The following is an 18504-nucleotide window of genomic DNA, read 5'->3' as shown; positions in this document are numbered from 1 at the left end:
AATTATGAAGCTAGAAGTGAAGATAGATAATTTTTACACAATGAGTAGTATGTGTCAATTGACCCACGCAGCGAACCTCAACTTGAACATCATCGCGTGAAGCGCCTGACATCAGATTTAGGGACGTTCACAATTGCGAAGCTACTAGTGAGTGAAGATCGATAAAGGGAATTTAAAAAGATGGTAGGTCATTGTCAAGGTCATCCTCGTCCCTACTCCCTTCATCCGAGTCTTCATCTTCCGTTTCGTTGTCACTAATCTCTTCGTCACTCTCTTCTTCTGCATCGCTGCATCCTGTATAACACTCTTCGTCACTGCTGACTTCGTAGTCCACATCTGCCTCGTTGCTATTGCATGTGATGGTTGTGCCTGGAGACTTGAACCCGAGACAGTCTTTGGTTATGTTGCGCAGCATGGCCGGATGACCAACACCAAGGTGAGTATACCGCATAAACATATCCCAATCGACAAATCTGACTCGGAGATTGAGAATCAATATATCATAAGAATAGATATTTGCGCTCACGTCCCAACGCAATATACTTCCCAATCATCTAACTCCCCTTCAGGACGCTGTCTTAATAACCGAGGGTCTTATATAAAGCATGTAAGAATGTAATGACACCACAATTACACTTGGATAAGACTTCTTGCCAGTCCTCGATTAACACGGTCTACGACTTTTCTAGTTTTCGTGGCAGATAACGTGTGAGTTCTTGGGAGGCTCGCTAAACCAATCAGGTGATCAACTTAGCCAGAGCTTTTATGTGTACCTCCAATTGCTTTGTCTAGGATTTGCTACCTAGATTCAGAACTGTAATCTGAAGTACAAATAACTTTGCCTAGATTGCACGTTCTAGGCACTGAAATGAACTGGGTAGATTTGACCAAGGCACGAGTTGGTCAAATAGGCACGAATAGGAGTAGAGACAAAGGGGTCTCTGTAATATCACATTGACCAAAGACTGGTTGGTCAAATAGGCACAAATAGCACTGGTGAGACAATGGTCTCAAGAATAATCACGTTGACCAAAGCACAAGTTGGTCAATCAAACAGTAAAACAGGAGAGACAATGGTCTCTAAAATCACGTGGACCAAAGACTGGTTGGTCAAATAAACAGTAACGTAAGCTTCTTATTGTAAGAAACTTGTATTCTCAAGGGATACATTTCCCTGCACTTGTTCTGCTACAAGTGGGAGATCTTAACAAGTGAGATGTCTTGTTCAACTGAGGGGGTTTCTCTGAGAAGAAAATTTCCTAGAAGAGGGATCTCTATTTTTTTGGGGAGAATGGGCTCTCCTTATATACATTTTGTGTGGGAAAGTAATGTAGGTTTGCAAACAATAAAATAAAGAGAGAACCAATCAGAATATTGGGTGAAACCCAATAAAAGTATAAAATACAAATAAAAGATGGAGCAATGACATCAGAGATGACATCATAGTGGAGCTAGAATATTCTAGAGCCTATGACATCATTATGACTTCATACATTACATCATAATTTCCAACAGAATAGTCTAGAACTTTCTGTGGAGCTATATGACATCATTATGACATCATACTCAGAAATAATATTTTCTGGAGTATCTGGTAGGTCATAGCATCCTAAATAAAAGAAAATAAAAGAACAATGCTAGAGAAAACAAGATAGAAACAATGATACAAATACAATATGCAAGACACGGGCTTTTTAGATAGGTTTTTGTTAGGCTTTGAGCTTTTCTCAATGGTTTTCTCTAGCCAAAGTGAATAAGCCAAAGGTAAGGCAATACCTTAACCTTCATTTTACTTCACATATAAACTAGGTCATTCTGTGATTCCCATTTCACATATGACTTTTTCTTCTTCTTCCATATAAAACTTGAAATATAGGACCGAGGTTTGATACCAAGGTATGGGGTGACTAGTCTGAGGACTGTGCTAACAGACATAATCTTTTGAGGGTTATTCCTAGTAGTAGTTATGTCCATGCATGATTCCCGTATCATGCAGGACAATGCGCGACCGATTTTCCATAGCGAAGGGAGCTGTCATATCCCACATTCCGGACCAACATCTGACGACGTTCCCACGCCTCATCCGGACCTCCGGACCTCCTGTCCATGTCTCCAGACCCAATCCTCTATCCGTCCGGATCCCTGTACTCCTGCATCTGATATCCGGACACCAGATCTGATATCCACATCTCCGGATCTCCGGATCCGACCTATCTGTCATGTCCAAACCCAAACCTTAAATCAGCGCCCATCCCCTTATGGTAATCACCTGTCTCCGGACTTCCGAACATCCGGATCCGACCCACGTCTATCTTCCTTGTGTTCCGGACCCAGACCTATCACGCATTCATCTCCGGACATCCGGATCCGACCCGCATCTATCTTCCATGCCTTATCCCTTTGTATGTTCCTTCTTGAGTTAGACTTCCTCATTTTCCGTACCTCATTTCATCTCCGAGTTCATTTCCTATGATCCGTCTTATTTTCTAATACATTTCCACATGCTCGTACATAGCCTTACCCCTCTGCTTACTGATCTGCACAGACTTGCCTCTAGTATATAAACCCCAGTAGATACTCCTGTATTTCCTCAGTCTGAATATCATACACATATTAGTCCTCGCACTAGTCTTCACACTAAGTCCTCGTAACAGTTCTATTCCTCCGACTTAGTAATCATCCATCTCAGGCCTAGGGAGAAATTCCCTAGGCCGGAGCTCCGCTCCTCTGCTCCTCCGCTCCTCCGCTCATCCACTCATCCGATCCTCCATTCCTCCGAGTTTCCGGAAGTTCCTCCGGAACTTTCCCGCGGTCCTCCGGACCTATCCTGCTTCGGACTTTGTCCTTGCAGCCTTTCCTCTGTTTCCTTCTACTCAGGACTCGTCCTGAGTAGCCATTATACATATCCCCGTCAGGACGAAACTCCATCATAATTTCCGGAAGTTCCTCCGGAACTTTCCCGCACTCATCCGGAAGTTTCTCGCACTCGTCCGGAAAGTCCTTCCGAAGTTTCCCACGCTCCTCCGGAAGTCCCTCGGACTTCACTGGACTTTCTCCGGACTTCATTCTGAAGTTAAGGGCACATACTCGGGTAAGGGGCGCAGCACACGAGCTGAAGCCAAGCCCCTTGGAATCAGTCCTACCCTTTGTGCATGGTCTTAACAGGAGCTAACACCGCAGCCTGAAGCAAATGCTGGAATTAAATGCGCACCTCGAATCACCTGTCCCGGATCAAGAAACCCAAAAGCATCCGCGTCCGATTCCTCTACAAAGGCGACCTTGGGAAGATGTGCATGTTTCGTGCCGGATTTATGGTTCCGCAAGGGGGCTAGCCATCTGACCCATAGAAGCTCTAGGTGTTGCTTCACAGGTTTCCCTCCGTCATTGAGCCATGTTTCTACATGATAGATACCTAATACACGAGCATACCAATATGGGTGAGTCATCGTTGTCTCACCTGAGAGTACCATGACATCGGCGTGTGTCCTGGGATTGATGGTATCATACTCGCGCCTCATATTGTACGTGGTGTAATGTACTTGCATGGTGTGAGCGGAGTAGATCATGTCGTTAGGAATGATGACTGAGTTATGCTCTTCATCTGTGAAGGTATGGTCGCAATGGCTGACGTCCAGCTTGCGCAGCCTATAAAGGATGTGATCCTTTAGTTTCAGTATGAATTTCTAGCAACTGCTGTAAGTAAACATGTCTACAAAATGTCACTCGACTTCTACCTTGAGAGCTGGGTCGTTATCATACTCCCGAAGGAACGTGAAGAGAACGACTGGATTGTTCCGATTGCTTGCGATATGGTAACGTTTTCCGGGATCAACTTGAACTAGTGTTTGATTGATGGAAGGAGTAGTATATGCTGCGGCCTCTGCCACTCGTCGAAGTACACAGCGCCTGTGTTCATGTTTAGCTAATTGCGATGGAGTGTCTTGTTTGTTAGTAAGCGGATAGAACACCTTCAGCGCGCAGTGCGCAAGCTCCCCCTGTACAAGAATTTCAGGTGCATAATAGAAGGAATATCGTTGATACATACAATTTGAGTAGTGAATGAATCAGTGGTCCCGAAGAACCTTATCGTCCTCACATAATCTCCCATCGCATGAAACTTATAAGTGCTCAAATTGAACTTCTTTACTTTGGGCCCCGTGGATTCTGGAGAGACATTGTGAGTTTCAGAACACTGCTCAGACCTTCTTTGACGAGCTGCTCTCTCTTTTGGTAACTCCAGAGTGTCGAAAGCAGTGCACGTGTCGGTCCGAAACTTTTGCAACTGCCAGGAGAGTGTTTTAAACGTTTCTTCCAGAAAAGCCAAGGTAGAATCTGAGTGCAACCTGAGTTTAGCAAGTGCATGCCACTCTGCAAACCGATATAGCAGAGACTGCACGGCTGCATCGTGGTTGGGAGGGAAAAGTCCTTCAAAAATTGGAATAGCACACTGGAGGGAATGGCAGTGAGCCTAAGCAGAAAATTAACAACGAAATTAACCTGTAAGATGTCTTCGAAATCATGGGCTGCCAATTTTTTCATTTCGGAAGTATTGTTCGCAAATTTGTGAATCACATCGCCGCCGAATGTCGGGACCTGGCGAAATCTGACACGAGATCGAGAAGTTGAAAACTTGTTAGAGTGTAATGATAATTTGTATGAACTCCACATACCTCTTGTCGAGGGTCGCGATAAGCTGAACACCTCCAGGGAGGGCATAAAGGAGCCTCAATAGGTGTGTAAAGAGTGCCTTCCAGGTACCTAGTTCGCACTCGTGCATCAGGTCGACGACAAGCATCCGAAATGGATTAAGGCCTAGAGGTCCCAGCTTCTCGACGAATTGATTCTGCAGGGACTAGTTTTAGCGGAACATATCTAATAGTATTGGACTTACCAGAACAGGCACCCATGAGCCTTCTCCAAGGGTGTCTTCAACCTTTGTACCATCGACAGTATTTCCCAATCCATAGATGAACTCGCGAGCCTTGGCAACCTTAGTTGTAACATAGACTCGAAGGTTACTTACACGGCATTTCATGTCCCTCGCGAGTCCCAGGTAACCAAACAAGTCTTTCGGTGTGAGGCAGTGAGGGCATGCACATGAGCCCATGTCTTTGATGGTCACAATCAAAGCCCTAGAAATGTGTGAGCCATCCGACACTGATAACAAACTCAATGGAAAATGCACTTCTCTGGATAGTCAGCTGAATAGGTGAAGATTCGAGGATATACTCTCCGCAAGACTCCATCGGCACATTTCACAACAAAGCCATGTCGATACACATAAAGAAATTCGGTGTCCAACAAGATTTCCCAGCACGCCTGAAATAATTCCCTTCGGCAGTGTGTGTGAAGGGAGGCCAAGCCGGTTTTTGAGATTCTAGGCAGGCTGCTTAGAATATCTTTAATATTATCAGGAAGCTGACGAAGATAGTCCATGTTAGCGGTGCTTGTTGAACATGCAATCAAGTGGGCTCACGGAGGGTAAAAATCCTATGAGGTGGCATGATCCCGATGTAGGTGACGAACGTAAGTATTTTGTGAGATTTCCGAAGTAGACATAAAGTGGCCAGGCCTTGGCAGTTCCAAAGTTCGCCAGGTGAGTAGCGTCGGAAAAGAACATCAAACCTGCGATTACGCGTTCCAATGAACACCCGGACTCCTTCGGCAGTTTTTGGAGATCATCCTGAGCTTCCAGCCAAGCATCAGAGGTATAAAGCTCATCGTATATTCGCTCTTGATGATCGTCTAGAGGATCCTTCCACAGACGTTTAAAGGGCAAAAGATGAAATGCCCGTGCTTGAGCATCTGTGAATGCGGCGCGTATGACTTCTACGAGAGGGCGATAATGGAACCCAGGAATAGTGTAAGGCCTAGGGTGGTCCTCCTTTGACTTCGTTGGAATATCGATCGTGATGCTAGTCTCAATCCAGTCATCTGGAAAGGTGATTCTCTTTCCGTTTTCGTCCTTATCCAGCTCTCGCAAACTCTGTCTCACCGAAAACCGCTGAAGGTGTTCGCGGTCGAAATCTTCCGCGAGTATGACATCTTTGACAAGGGCCGCAACTTTAGTTTCCAATATCTGACTGGTGCCAGAATTCATCCAAGACATCAGGCGATAAACTGTCATATTAGGAAAGGGGTATGGTGGAGCAAATACCCTTGGTGGAGAATCGGTTTCTTGAGGGGCAGTTGGACATGTTCTTCCAAGCAACGAGGATGGAACAAAACCATCTGGCTCAAAGGAGGGACGACGAGGGTATAGTCGGCTGAAGCCAAACGAGTTAAAGGGGGTTTGAAGCATGTCTCTGAGCATTAAGAGAATGTGTTGGAATCTGGATCGGGCAGGGAGGGTGGCTAGGTTTTGAGTTGACTGATTCTGATTTGTCTCGGAGTAATTGACATCTTCCTCTGAGTGCGCTATGTCGTCGAAAGACCTTGGGATTCGTCTTATAGGGTGTGCTGGTTCATCTGAATGACTCAAGAGATCAGAAATGGAAAGCAAATGGTTGCTATTGAAAAGAGACGATGAACCTAAGTCAAATCCATCTTCCATCTCAATATCAACATCATTTTGTAGAATTTCTTGGTCAAGGGAGTGTTGCGAGCCAGAAAGATTGGAAGTATCGAGGATAAGGGCAGTAGACCCTTGCCTTTGTCTTGCTGCCAGCGATCGGCGGGGGGCAATTGGTCTCGGACGGCCCATTACCTGATGTTCAAGTGTACATGCTGAGTTAGTACATCTAAGAATAACAGTTGCAACTCACATGTGAGGTACCCGAAGACAGGTCACCGTGGTGCTGAGGAGACCGCAAATGTGCAAGCAATGCAGCATCTTTGGCACGTTCCTGTCTCTTCTGAGTTGCATGAACACTAAACTTCTTATATAAATGACAGGATGCACGATGTCTGTTGAGTCCACGGGTATCTGTTGCCCTCTCCCAAGAGCAACCTGATGCACCACACAACACCATTGACAGAAATAAGCCAGAGAGAAGGGCGATAATCCAACTTGAACTTCGACTCAGGTACCCTGCGATACGCATTTGGGGCGCTTTGGAGGTGCTGAGAAAATGTAGCTCCTAGGTCCCAGTTGAGGCAGCCTCAAATATTTATACAAGCCTGAGCTTGTTGGACTCTGACTCGGATGCTAGCAAGTCACAGCTGAGTACTGATCAAGTCATGGTTAGGCCCGGGTTGCCATTTGAAAGCCGAATTGCTTACTATGATTAGTAGATGCTCACATCCGTACTACTTGACTGGAATAACTTGCTTAATTTACTGTTCAACATTGCAACGTTGAGTGCTAGCAATGACTTGAACTCACTTTGAACACTTTGAACACTTTGAACACTGCAAATCCGAATTGTGATGGTAAGAAGTGCTGAATTGCCCGAGCGTCAAATTATCATTTGATTCCGAGCCGATTCACATTCGGGTAATAACTTGTGACAACTTTGAGTCTACCCTGAGTCAGATTTCAGGAGTTTATCTCCTGCATTGACGGTCATATTGAATTCAAAATGTTCCGAGTCCCACTGACAGAGCTGAAAATGACTTGGAGTAGTATTCAAATTTTTTTGGTTGTAGGAAAACATTCTTTCCCAATTGAGCAAGTTGCTGCAGTTATCGACACTTAACAGCAGTTACCTTGAACTTTATTGCATATTTTGCATTCTGTCTATAGCTTATTGAAATATTAATGCCAAAGAATAGGTCCAGTGTGCTGGCACCAATCAACAATCGGGTGTTGCCGATCTGGAAAATGTATAAGTTAACTTTGAGGGGAAAATGGGACGCTTAGCCATTCATAATGTGTAATTCCGAGTCTCCATCGCCGTCGAAGTGCAGCGATTGGTCTTCCATCAGCAAGTCTCGGTTTGTCTACTTAACAATAGGTTGTTCATAGGACGTCCACTCATATTTTGCACTCCAGACGATTTGCCAAACCCTCCTCGACGCCCACCTTAGTTGAGCCTAGAAGCTCTCCTACTCTGTTGAACCCAACTGTTACTGGTGCATTTGCCCCTCAAGTTGAAGAGGGTAGCTCAGTAGCAACCATGCAAAGAAATTTTGTTCGTGGTTGTCGTAAGCGCTCCTTCCATTGTGCCTTCAAGTTATTCCAAGCCGGCGACCGTGACGAGGATTGCGACTTACCGACAAAAAGATTCAAGATTTTACAAACCACTGTGAGTATTTCTCGTAATCTAGATCCCAATCTCAAGTTCAAAATCTATTTTAAAGTGGAACTACACTCCTACGTCCGATCCTAATGGTTCGAACTATATCAACCAGCGTATGCTCGAGCTTTCCCGTATCACTCGCCGAGCCATTGCCACAAGAATGCGATACCAATGTATTCGTTCTCACGAACTAGATCTGATAAAGTCCATCCTCGAAGACGAAACAGAGATGTCCCAAAAGCACATGAATTGCATTGATTTGCAAATCGGTTCCCTTAGAAATATGCTCCACGATGGAGGAATGACAGTAATAGGAAACAAGGGATGCAGGTTTGATCGTAGCGACTATGGCCAGGCTTGGTGTGAAAGCTCTGATTTGTCTGGTAGCTTGATTGATGATAGTCGCTCAGCCTGCGAGTCAGGCTGTGCATCCGAGTCAGAGGAATGATTTAATCATTGACTCGGAGTATGTACTGATATACTATGTTTTACTTCCCATCTTTTCATAGCATAGTCGCATTGGCACCCCAGGCCACCATTACATGTCTATATGTAATTTTGCGCTAGCAGTAGCTTATTCAATCATCTTGGTCTGTCGGGTTTCGCAATTCCAACTTCAACAGCATGCTATCATTCTGTTCCTCATTTCGAACTTTGACACATTTTTTGAAATCACTGGCCTTTCGGTGAGCAACGAGAGTGACAGCGTGCACCAAAAGCATGCCACCAAGCCATTTTTCGACTTGACCGTAAGCATCAGGAACACTCTCAGAAAACTGATGGGCAATTTTATGAAAGATCTAAGATATACGTGGACAGTTGAAGTGCTACACAGGGCGCCCTGGGTTTGATACAGCATGTTGTAGGTATGACGCGGCACTGACCAGGCGTAGATGTGATACTTGAAGGGGGGGAGGTTTGACGTGGCATGGATGAAGTTTGACGCAGCACTGATAGTAGGCCTTGACACAGCATAAAGTGTGGATGTTGATATTAGTACAGAGACTGCGAAGATATTTGGGAGAACTTGTTGTGGTGTGAGTAGTGCTTGACCCAGCCTAAAGGAGGCTTCTGACATGCCATGGTTGGGGCTTGACGTGGTGGTGACAAGTATAGAGAGTAGATCGAACTTGACAGGGTGAGGTCGAGGCTTGACTCACGCGGTGAGACGACACTTGACACTGCATCTGAAAAACCAACCTTAGATGAGCGAATTACAACAATACAGGACTGGCCCCAAGAATTTGTTACAGTGCCATCTTACATATGCCGTGTCACAGGCATGGCAGGACCGTGTCAATTTCACCTGGGCCAGTAAGGTAGTATGCACGAGGTGGGACTACAAGAAAAAAAATCAGGATGCAGTGGCAATCACTGAAGAAAAATATGAAGGCGCCTGCTGCGAGGTAGGGTAAGAGTCAGCTGGTAGGAAAAGACACCAAGGGAAAAGATGTCGATGACAAATGCGAAGGGGATTCGACGCTAGATCTTGATGTGGACGTGCTGCCTGGTCGTGATGTGCTGTCCCGAAAAAAATTGACTGGCGGTGACAGCATATTTCATGGAGAGGCGGGCGTGGAATTGGTATTGAGGGTTATAGGGAGGACACAGAGAGGTGACGCCATTCATGAGCACTAGGGTTGGAAAAGAAAGGCAGTTCAGAGAGACCACAAGCTCGATGAGTAGGACAACGAAGACATGTAATTAAGACGACAACATGAAAAAAAACTCGTACCTTTCTCCGGCACAGTTTGCGGGGTCCAACCTTTACTAAATAACGTTGACAGTAGAATGGTTCTGAAACATTGAGAGCCGAATTTTGGAATGCTAACAAGTCACACATCACTCGCTGATCATCGATCAGTACTCAGTGATGTTTATTCAGTGATCCTCGACAGACCAAAATAGTAAAGTCACCAAATAAGCCTTGATCCGTGTTGCGCCGGAAGGGCGGTTTCAATGACCTTCTGCACGTTTCAATGTTCTCGACCTTATGTAATTATTCTCTTCACATGACAAACAGTAACTTTTACCTGATTTGAACGACTTTTTCGACTTTTCCGACTTTCCTGACTTTCCTGACTTATCTGACTTATCTGACTTATCCAACTTTTTGACTTTTTTGACTTTTTTCGATTTTTTCGATTTTTTCGACTTTCCTGACTTCTCTGACTTATCCGACTTTTTTGACTTTTTTGACTTTTTTGACTTTTTGACTTTCGTCTATCTCGCTTCAGAAGGTTCGCGTAGTGTCACTATGAATAGAATTTGGTCTGCTTATTACATATGCTGTTTTGTTCTGCCAGGAACAGACTTCGCCATCGGACATCATTTTTGCCGAGTCACGTTGTGGTCGCCTGCGGCTGATGCCTGTCCAATTTAGTATGCCTTCGTCATGACTAACCTCAAGCATAATCTCGTCATGATCACGATGGGGGCCTTTCATATCATGACATTGGTGAAGTTGAAGAATGACCATGAGTCATTGAACAATCTCCATTGAGTCGGTGAGTCAAACTATCATACTACTATTGTACGTTCGAACCTTGATTGTGATATCATGATATTGAATACAGATGCCTCATTAAAATTTATGGCAGCTTAACTTGGTTCATTCGATGCAATCGATCTGGCCAAGGTCGATAATCACCGTCGACAGCGCCTCCGGCTTCACGAGTTCTATCAGATAATATCGTGATTCCTGAACACCTGCAAGCTGAACTTTAGCACACGCAGCATGACCATAACGGTATCGTAGTACTCAGGATTTTGTTATATCTTACCCTTCAACAGCTATCGACTATCTAACTCACTCGAGTCCCAGCGTCCTCTTCCCACTTGAAGCATCCAATTCATGGCCACTTCATCTAAACTTGTGGAACTCCAACTTATACCATACGACCCCGACAATCCAAAGCGGCGTGCAACGCCTTCAGAATGCCAATCACACCACTTACAGCTGTACGCTCACGCTGGCAGTACGAGCGAGGCCCCACAGTACTCAGAGGCCTCCTCAATGGCATCAGGAAGTTTTGTATCCTCGGATACCAGCAAGAAAAAGGTCAAAAAGCTGGCTCTGAGTGATCTGCCCGCAAATGATCGTCCGGCTGTGAAATGGGCGCGGAAGCGTGTGGTGATGGATTTACTGACTACGGTTTTGTGGTCGCAAAATGAAACGGAGCAGGACATCATCTATCTCAACGAGATAGTTGGTCAAGCTAATGCAATGTTTGGGACCAGTATGTGTCAAGCACGTCACCGTCGCAGTACCAACTACTAATTACCATTCTCATAAACCAGATATAGTTTTGACGAAAGACCTCGCCGGTCTGATCCATTCAGCCCCTAGGCAATTCCGTTCCGACCTTATGCAACTTGTTGACAAGGTGACAAAGGAGTTCATGCTCGAACCCCCTGTCCCGATGTCCAAAGATTGCCGCGCAGCCTATATGGCGAACCGCAGAACAGTGCTCTTCGATTCATCCGAGGAGAATTGATGGCAATATTTTTTGCACGGTAAGGTGTTTGATGAGGTCTCCAACTGCGACAGGTTGCTCGTGTTTCAGAACGAGACTTTATGGAAAATACATATACTCCATTTTTATGGAAGTACTTACACGCCGCTTCGCGATAAGAGATTCTTAACGGAGCTCAACACGACAACATCTCATATGTTCTCCCACATCGCAGTTGGAGTGAGTCACAGACACTCTCGTGATCATCATGTTAACTATTTCTTTGTGGTCTTTAGATGGAATGTGGTATCGACAAGGTAGTAGAAGAAGCTATCAGGAGCCAGAAAACTGTGAAATTCCTTGGTGAACGATATGCCCAATGACAAGAATCCTACTTCAACGCTGTCGAGCATGCCTTAAAGCTGCCGATTTACAAGACTTCTTTACCGGTGAAGGTACAACAATTCAGAGAGTGAGTCTGAACAATGTCGTGTCTTGCAGAACCTAGCTGCTATTCGACCCTAAAGGGTTTCTGGACCAGGCTCAAGGCTCAGAGGAGAGGAAATATCATGAAAAACTGCTGAAGACTCAGACTCATACTGATAACTGGTGAAAAGATAACTTTCTTATGTAAGCTACAAAAGTGCCAACATAAGGTAAGGTAAAAACAGTCTCTACAAGCCCAGCCAGAAATGAATCCCTACATCTCATGGGAACTTTGAATCATGACTGTCCCCAGTCATCTACCTATGCAAACCAAAGCTAAGCTAAACTAAGAAAACTACTAACCTGGGGGTCCTCAAACACCTTTTGTTTCCTTGACGTGTATGCCAGGTAAACTGCGCCAGTGAGTGAGGGTTAGGGCAATCCAATAAAACGATGACCCCAGCACCTGTTTTCCCTGACATCTCTTGTGCCAGGCGAACCGCATCAGTACTGGGGGACTGGTAAAACGATAAAAACGATAAAATGCGAAGTGGTGGTTGCGCGGATGACGACGGGAAGTAGACGGATCGAAAGAGGCGAACGAGGGCTTCGAAATGAGTATAGGGTCGACTAGGTTTGGTGAAGAACTGAGGGAGATATGAAGGAAATGGTGAAAACATGCGAAAATAGCGAAAACGGCAAGTAGCGAGGGCGCGGGTGGGCGTATCGGGAAGCGGAGCGGATGGATGGAAAGCGGCGGTGAATGCGGTCAGAACGCGCCTAAGGCGATGGGCGCGCGATCACGGGGCGACGAGATATAAAGAAAACGCAAAAATTGGGGCGAAACAAATGGGGGGAACGCGAAAATGCGGATAGCGAGCGAACAGCTGAGCGCGCGAAGGCGCGGATATGCGCGAATGAAAGCCATGAACGAGGGCTTCAAAACGGGTATATGGTCTATGGGGTTCCGATGCGAAATGGGCTGGTGAAAGTGCGAAAATGTGCGGAGGTGCAAGAGGGAGGAGGAGGAAGGGGTATGGTGCAGGGCAACAAGGGCTGGTCCTATCAAAAAGCGGCTTGGGGCAATGGACAGAGCCACTGAGGGATGGTAAATGACCAAAAGAGCTAGATGAGACAGGCCTTAGAGCACCCAGAAAACCCTTATCTCTCCTCAACTTCTCAAAAACACCAAAAACTCAATAACTCCACAACTACTGCTCCAAATTCGATAACCCAGGGCTCAAAATGACCGTACGGACGTGGGAAATACGACCCTAAGTTTGCGAGAGATCCGCTCGAAAACCGCGTGAGAAAAACGCTTATCAATGCGCTGGGGAGGAGGAGAAGATGCTGAAAACTTGGGAATATGGGAGAAGCTGGTAATGAATGACTGTGGTAGGATAATAGGCGAATTTGGGGGATGATTGGTGAGCTTAGAGAGCCTAGAAACACAAGAAACCCTCGCGGTGGGCTCCAGTTGAAGGTACAACAATTCTGAGAGGAGCTATACGAAGATGGCTCCAAACTGATATATCTGTGTTGTGGTCTTTGCACTGCCTAGTCTGCTATACTTGCCTGACAAGTGCGTTCGACCCAGGGGTCTGCGGTCTGGGAATAGTCTTGGGGGTAAGTGAGTGATGTGCCATCAATAGTCCGAGCGTGGGAAACAATGTCCAAAGGTATAATTACGATGTCCGATGCAAAAGCGTCGGGTCCGATGTTTTCGGGGTTTCGGGTTATCGGGTTCTGGTTCGGGGTGTCGGAAACTAATAGTAACGCTATAGCGAGCGTCGGAAGAGCGAGCAGTGTGCGCAATAATAACAATGACTGATACGGGCGGTGAAGGAACGATGATATTCGCAATGTCAACTAAGAACTACGAAATATCGGGTTTGACCACTAAGCGTCGGGGAACTGCTCCCCTCTACTTGGATAATGAATAATGCTCGAGGTCAGTCCAATATATATGTAAGTACGTAGAAATGCGGAACCCATAGGCGAAAGTAGCGGCGGAGTATTTCGGATCCGAAGTACATGTAAATAAACATGAGGCGCTGCGGACTATGGGAAAACATGTAATAGCGCTGGCTACGACGTGAGTAATGTGCGAAATAATGAACTACACACCTAGTGGGGCTAGCAAGACAGGACGGGACACGGATAGGACAAGTGCGCGGGAAAACATCGGGTCCGATGCGGCCTAAACGTCGGGTTGGCGGGTTAGCGTCGGATAACATCAGGAAGTGATTAGCATGTGACGGGTATTTGACGTGTACTGTAAAATAGCTCGATACGAGCCCAGCGCCAGCTCGTGTCCTACACCGGCACACTTTGTAGACCTTCATAACAGAGGCCTGTGAGTCATCTCTGCTGCATCAATTTGGAATGTGATGGCCTGACCACGTTCATATTTCGTAGTCAAGTCTTGAAAGACAAGTTGGGCTGGTTGCCTCCAGAAAAGCCTATTTTCGTGCCTAACTCAATGGAGCAGTTAGTAAGACCCCGGAATGCAGATACTACTAGTAATAGTAGCGAGCTGCACATACTTCAGTCAATTTCCCATGTAGAACCAGTGCCCCGGATGTGCCAAAACCCTGTAGAATCATGGCCAGCCAGTCCCCGGCCGGTCTATGTAGAATACATGCTGGCCGGCCTTGTATAGTAGTAGTCCACATGTATAATACACTACCATACTATTGTAAAAGCATGACCAGCCAGTAGATGTAAGACAACTGCCGGCTGTAGGTATACCAATATCAAGGCTTGCTGGTGTATTAGGATGCTGACTGTTTCACATCTATATTTGTAACTGGCCAGCCTTTCTTCTACACAGGCAGACGTGGGGTGGCCCAATATGTGGGATTAAGATTATACTGGCCAACCATATCTCTACCTCAGTAGAAACCAGGCTGGCCAGTATGTAGGTCTTAATCTAGCAAACCGGCCGCCCTGCATCTACCTATGTATGGGTAAGGCTAGCCAGTTTGTATGTTTTGAACTAGCATACCGGCCGTCCTGCATTTACTTATGTAGGGGCCAGGCTGGCCTGTTTGCAGGTATTAAACTAGCATACCGGTCGTCCTGCATTTACCTATGTAGGAGCCAGGCTGGCCTGTTTGCAGGTATTAAACTAGCATACCGGCCGTCCTGCATTTACCTATGTAGGAGCCAGGCTGGCCTGTTTGCAGGTATTAAACTAGCATACCGGCCGTCCTGCATTTACCTATGTAGGAGCCAGGCTGGCCTGTTTGCAGGTATTAAACTAGCATACCGGCTGTCCTGCATTTACCTATGTAGGAGCCAGGCTGGCCTGTTTGCAGGTATTAAACTAGCATACCGGCTGTCCTGCATTTACCTATGTAGGAGCCAGGCTGGCCTGTTTGCAGGTATTAAACTAGCATACCGGCCGTCCTGCATTTACCTATGTAGGAGCCAGGCTGGCCTGTTTGCAGGTATTAAACTAGCATACCGGCTGTCCTGCATTTACCTATGTAGGAGCCAGGCTGGCCTGTTTGCAGGTATTAAACTAGCATACCGGCCGTCCTGCATTTACTTATGTAGGAGCCAGGCTGGCCTGTTTGCAGGTATTAAACTAGCATACCGGCCGTCCTGCATTTACCTATGTAGGAGTCAGGCTGGCCAATATATATGTACATAGAGCGAGGAAAGCCAGTTTATACTCAAGTCATAACTTATCACCAGGCAGTGCGAGAGTCTAGACAAGCATATGTAATTACTGTACAAGATTGACTAGCAATGAAGACAATGGAGGATACAAGATCATATCTTCTGGGATCTCTTAGAGGGTTGCCTCGCCCTACCTGATCTACGAACCACAGGCTCAGTCCTAGGCTTCTTGGACTTACTTGATGAAGCATGGTTAATTTTTCTCTTCCTCCCTTTCTGCACCACCTCTTCAACCTCCTGCTCCTGCTGTTCTTCTCCCCCAACTACATTCTCCTCTGACTCAACATCCTTCTCCTCAACCTCATGCCTTTCCTTCTCTACCACCATCCTCATCTCCTCATCCTCAACCTCGTCACTGAGTCCCTCTTTGTTCAGCCTCTCAATCTGACCAACAACTGAGAATAAGACTTCCCGGACAGCCTCATCCAGAGCGACCAAGAACTGTAGATCAATAGCAGAATGAGGTAGGTAGAAAGGGGTATTGGGATCAGCCTCGTCTTCCTCATACTCTATCACACGCTTAGACTCCCTATAGAGGAGCCCAATTCCTAGTATTACTGGCATTGCCGATGATGGCCCTGAGATTGGACAGGTCTGTAGCTTGTTTAAGCTGGCCATCAATGTCGCATATGAGGTGTGAATGTCCTCGGAAAGATAATTTTCGCTCCAAGACCAGTCAGCCCAGGTAGGCAAATCTTGGTGTCGCTCTGAAATTGGCTGTTGGACATATAAGCCATAAAATTGAAAACAGCACCAAGTGACACTAACATTCTGTTTGGCTAATATTGCCAGGTCCCTAGTGGCGTCCACAAGCTCCAAGTAGTTTTCATTCTTGCTAAGGGTTTCTAAAAATGTGTATCGGTCATTGATGGCAACATCATCTGGTGTTGTCTCATGAGCGGCCGGCTGTGTTGTACGTTCTGTGAAATGAGAGGCAAATGGAGCCGGCCGGCCTTGATCTTCTTCATCTAAGTCTAGGGTGCTCACTACTTTCGTCTTGGACTTCCCAGTGACCCGAATATCAGCATCCTTGGCCTTAATAAAGACAACTAGCTTCTGATTTGTAGCAGAACATCGTTCCCAATGCATCCATAGACGATTTACCTCCTCTGTCTTCATATGAGAAGGGTCTTTGACCACAAATCCTGTGGGAACTGAACCAGGTTCCAAATAATTGGACGGGCTGGCAGTTATCACGCCCCAAGGTACAGGTCTAGAGCCACCTGTGCAGACTTCTACAAACCATTGAGTCAATCAAATGTCATGCACATATTGAAGATGTTAGATCTTACTGTATGAAGTATGAAAGATACTTCTAATCAATTCGTGTTGGCCCTTGAGGCCAATACCATCACGAAGAGGAAGTTTTGCATACCCCTCATCATCTACTATGATTTCAGGTAAGACAGGTCCATCCTCACAGTCTGAAGCCGCATGGTCTGAATCCTCTGAAGGGTCTATCAATTTAATAGTCAGTGAGCATGATATTTAAAATCAAATGAAACACGTACAAAATTCAGTCTTAGACCATTCTCCAAAGGATTCAAATCCATTTGCAGCCCACTCCTTGATACCACTCGAGCTCACAGAAAATTTTTTCTTGGCATTCTGAGGCGTAGTTTCGTGTCTATAGTAGTTTAGTTAGTCTTGAGATTTCCATGTTGATTTGATGACTTACAGACTGACGGACAATGTCTGACTAGCTTTTTTCTTATGACTAACAAGCATTACTATGCGACAACCCATGGTGCGCCGAATTTGCTCTGCAAAATCTTCCAGAGTTTTCTTGAGGTTATTCTTACAATATCTCAAGCCAAAGTGTTAGACTGGAATAACTGTAGATTTGAAGTAAAACTTACATTGCCTGAGTTTCTTCTGGCGCCCCCTCCTCATTCCATTTCTTCATGGCAAACTTGACCTCCTGCTGTTGTGAAGGTGTCATGTTGTTGAACCACTCCCTGGCATTCCCAGTGCGGTACTTGATTGAATACTCCAAGCCTTTACTCTGTTGTTGGGCCTTGTCATATGAGTCGATCTCCTGCTTAAATAATTTCTGTGCTACATCCCACTCAGACAGGGGTTTCTTATAGAAAGATGGTTCTCTTGGGCGACTCGCTGCCTCACGTTCGTCTGCCTCTTCCTTGTCTTTGAGACTTTTGGCATAGTATTCTTTTATTGCCTGTAGGTAACATTTATGTATATCATCAGACAACTAAATACATGTACAGTATAAGAATTTTGTGACCTTTTTCAAGGAAGTAGGCAAGGCAATGGGTTCCTCTTGCTCGTCTTGAGCAGCTAGTATGGCCCTCCGAATCTTCCTCACCACAGGCTTTCCAACAGATGAGGAACCTGCAGCAAAAATGGCCTTAGAGTGAAGGTCGAGAATTGGCTTAAAGGCAATAGACCAGTCGGTAGACATCGTAATTGATTCAAGATAAAAATTGCAGGTAGGCTGGTACAGGCGGTAGGAGGGTGGCTAGCCGAAATTAATTTGAACACCCATGTTTATCAACAATAACGTGTGCGTAAGTCCTTCTTCTCTCGCGTCCGTTTGCTAATGTCTGTTCTATTTAGTATTCTGCTTATTGGAACTGGGGGTTGCGCAGTGCATGCCACTTGTCAGTGGCTCCTGCTTCTTGAAATTGGCGGTAGCGCAGTGCATGCCACTTGTTAGTGGCTCCTGCTTATTGGGACTGGGGCTCAGCGCAGTGCATGCCACTTGTCAGTGGCTCCTGCTTCTTGAAATTGGCGGG

General features: G+C 45.8%; 3 protein-coding genes across 3 annotated transcripts; 2 read left to right on the top strand and 1 right to left on the bottom strand.

Moving 5' to 3' along the window:
* Nucleotides 1–7810: 7810 nt before the first annotated feature.
* On the top strand, nt 7811–9595 carry HD556DRAFT_1305694 (uncharacterized protein; the record flags this gene model as incomplete). The annotated part of the gene is made up of 7 exons (XM_041299817.1): nt 7811–7875; nt 7934–8072; nt 8115–8186; nt 8242–8540; nt 8690–8732; nt 8804–8929; nt 9461–9595. 7 exons carry the CDS (start codon nt 7811–7813, stop codon nt 9593–9595), a joined length of 879 nt encoding a protein of 292 aa, XP_041163360.1.
* Nucleotides 9596–11034: 1439 nt separating this feature from the next.
* On the top strand, nt 11035–11677 carry HD556DRAFT_1439878 (uncharacterized protein; the record flags this gene model as incomplete). Its single annotated transcript, XM_041306020.1, has 2 exons — nt 11035–11419; nt 11481–11677. 2 exons carry the CDS (start codon nt 11035–11037, stop codon nt 11675–11677), a joined length of 582 nt encoding a protein of 193 aa, XP_041163359.1.
* Nucleotides 11678–15756: 4079 nt separating this feature from the next.
* Nucleotides 15757–18170, bottom strand: HD556DRAFT_1305692 (uncharacterized protein; the record flags this gene model as incomplete). The annotated part of the gene is made up of 9 exons (XM_041299816.1): nt 15757–15776; nt 15928–16465; nt 16517–16783; nt 16853–16983; nt 17062–17205; nt 17260–17375; nt 17427–17555; nt 17608–17927; nt 17994–18170. The coding sequence occupies 9 exons, from the start codon at nt 18168–18170 to the stop codon at nt 15757–15759; spliced, it is 1842 nt and encodes a 613-aa protein (XP_041163358.1).
* Nucleotides 18171–18504: the final 334 nt, after the last annotated feature.

Source organism: Suillus plorans, assembly GCF_016647745.1.
Source record: "Suillus plorans strain S12 chromosome Unknown HD556scaffold_12, whole genome shotgun sequence".
Lineage (NCBI taxonomy): Eukaryota > Fungi > Basidiomycota > Agaricomycetes > Boletales > Suillaceae > Suillus > Suillus plorans.
Note: the sequence above shows the minus strand (reverse complement) of the source record. Positions and strands in the feature narration are given on the sequence as shown.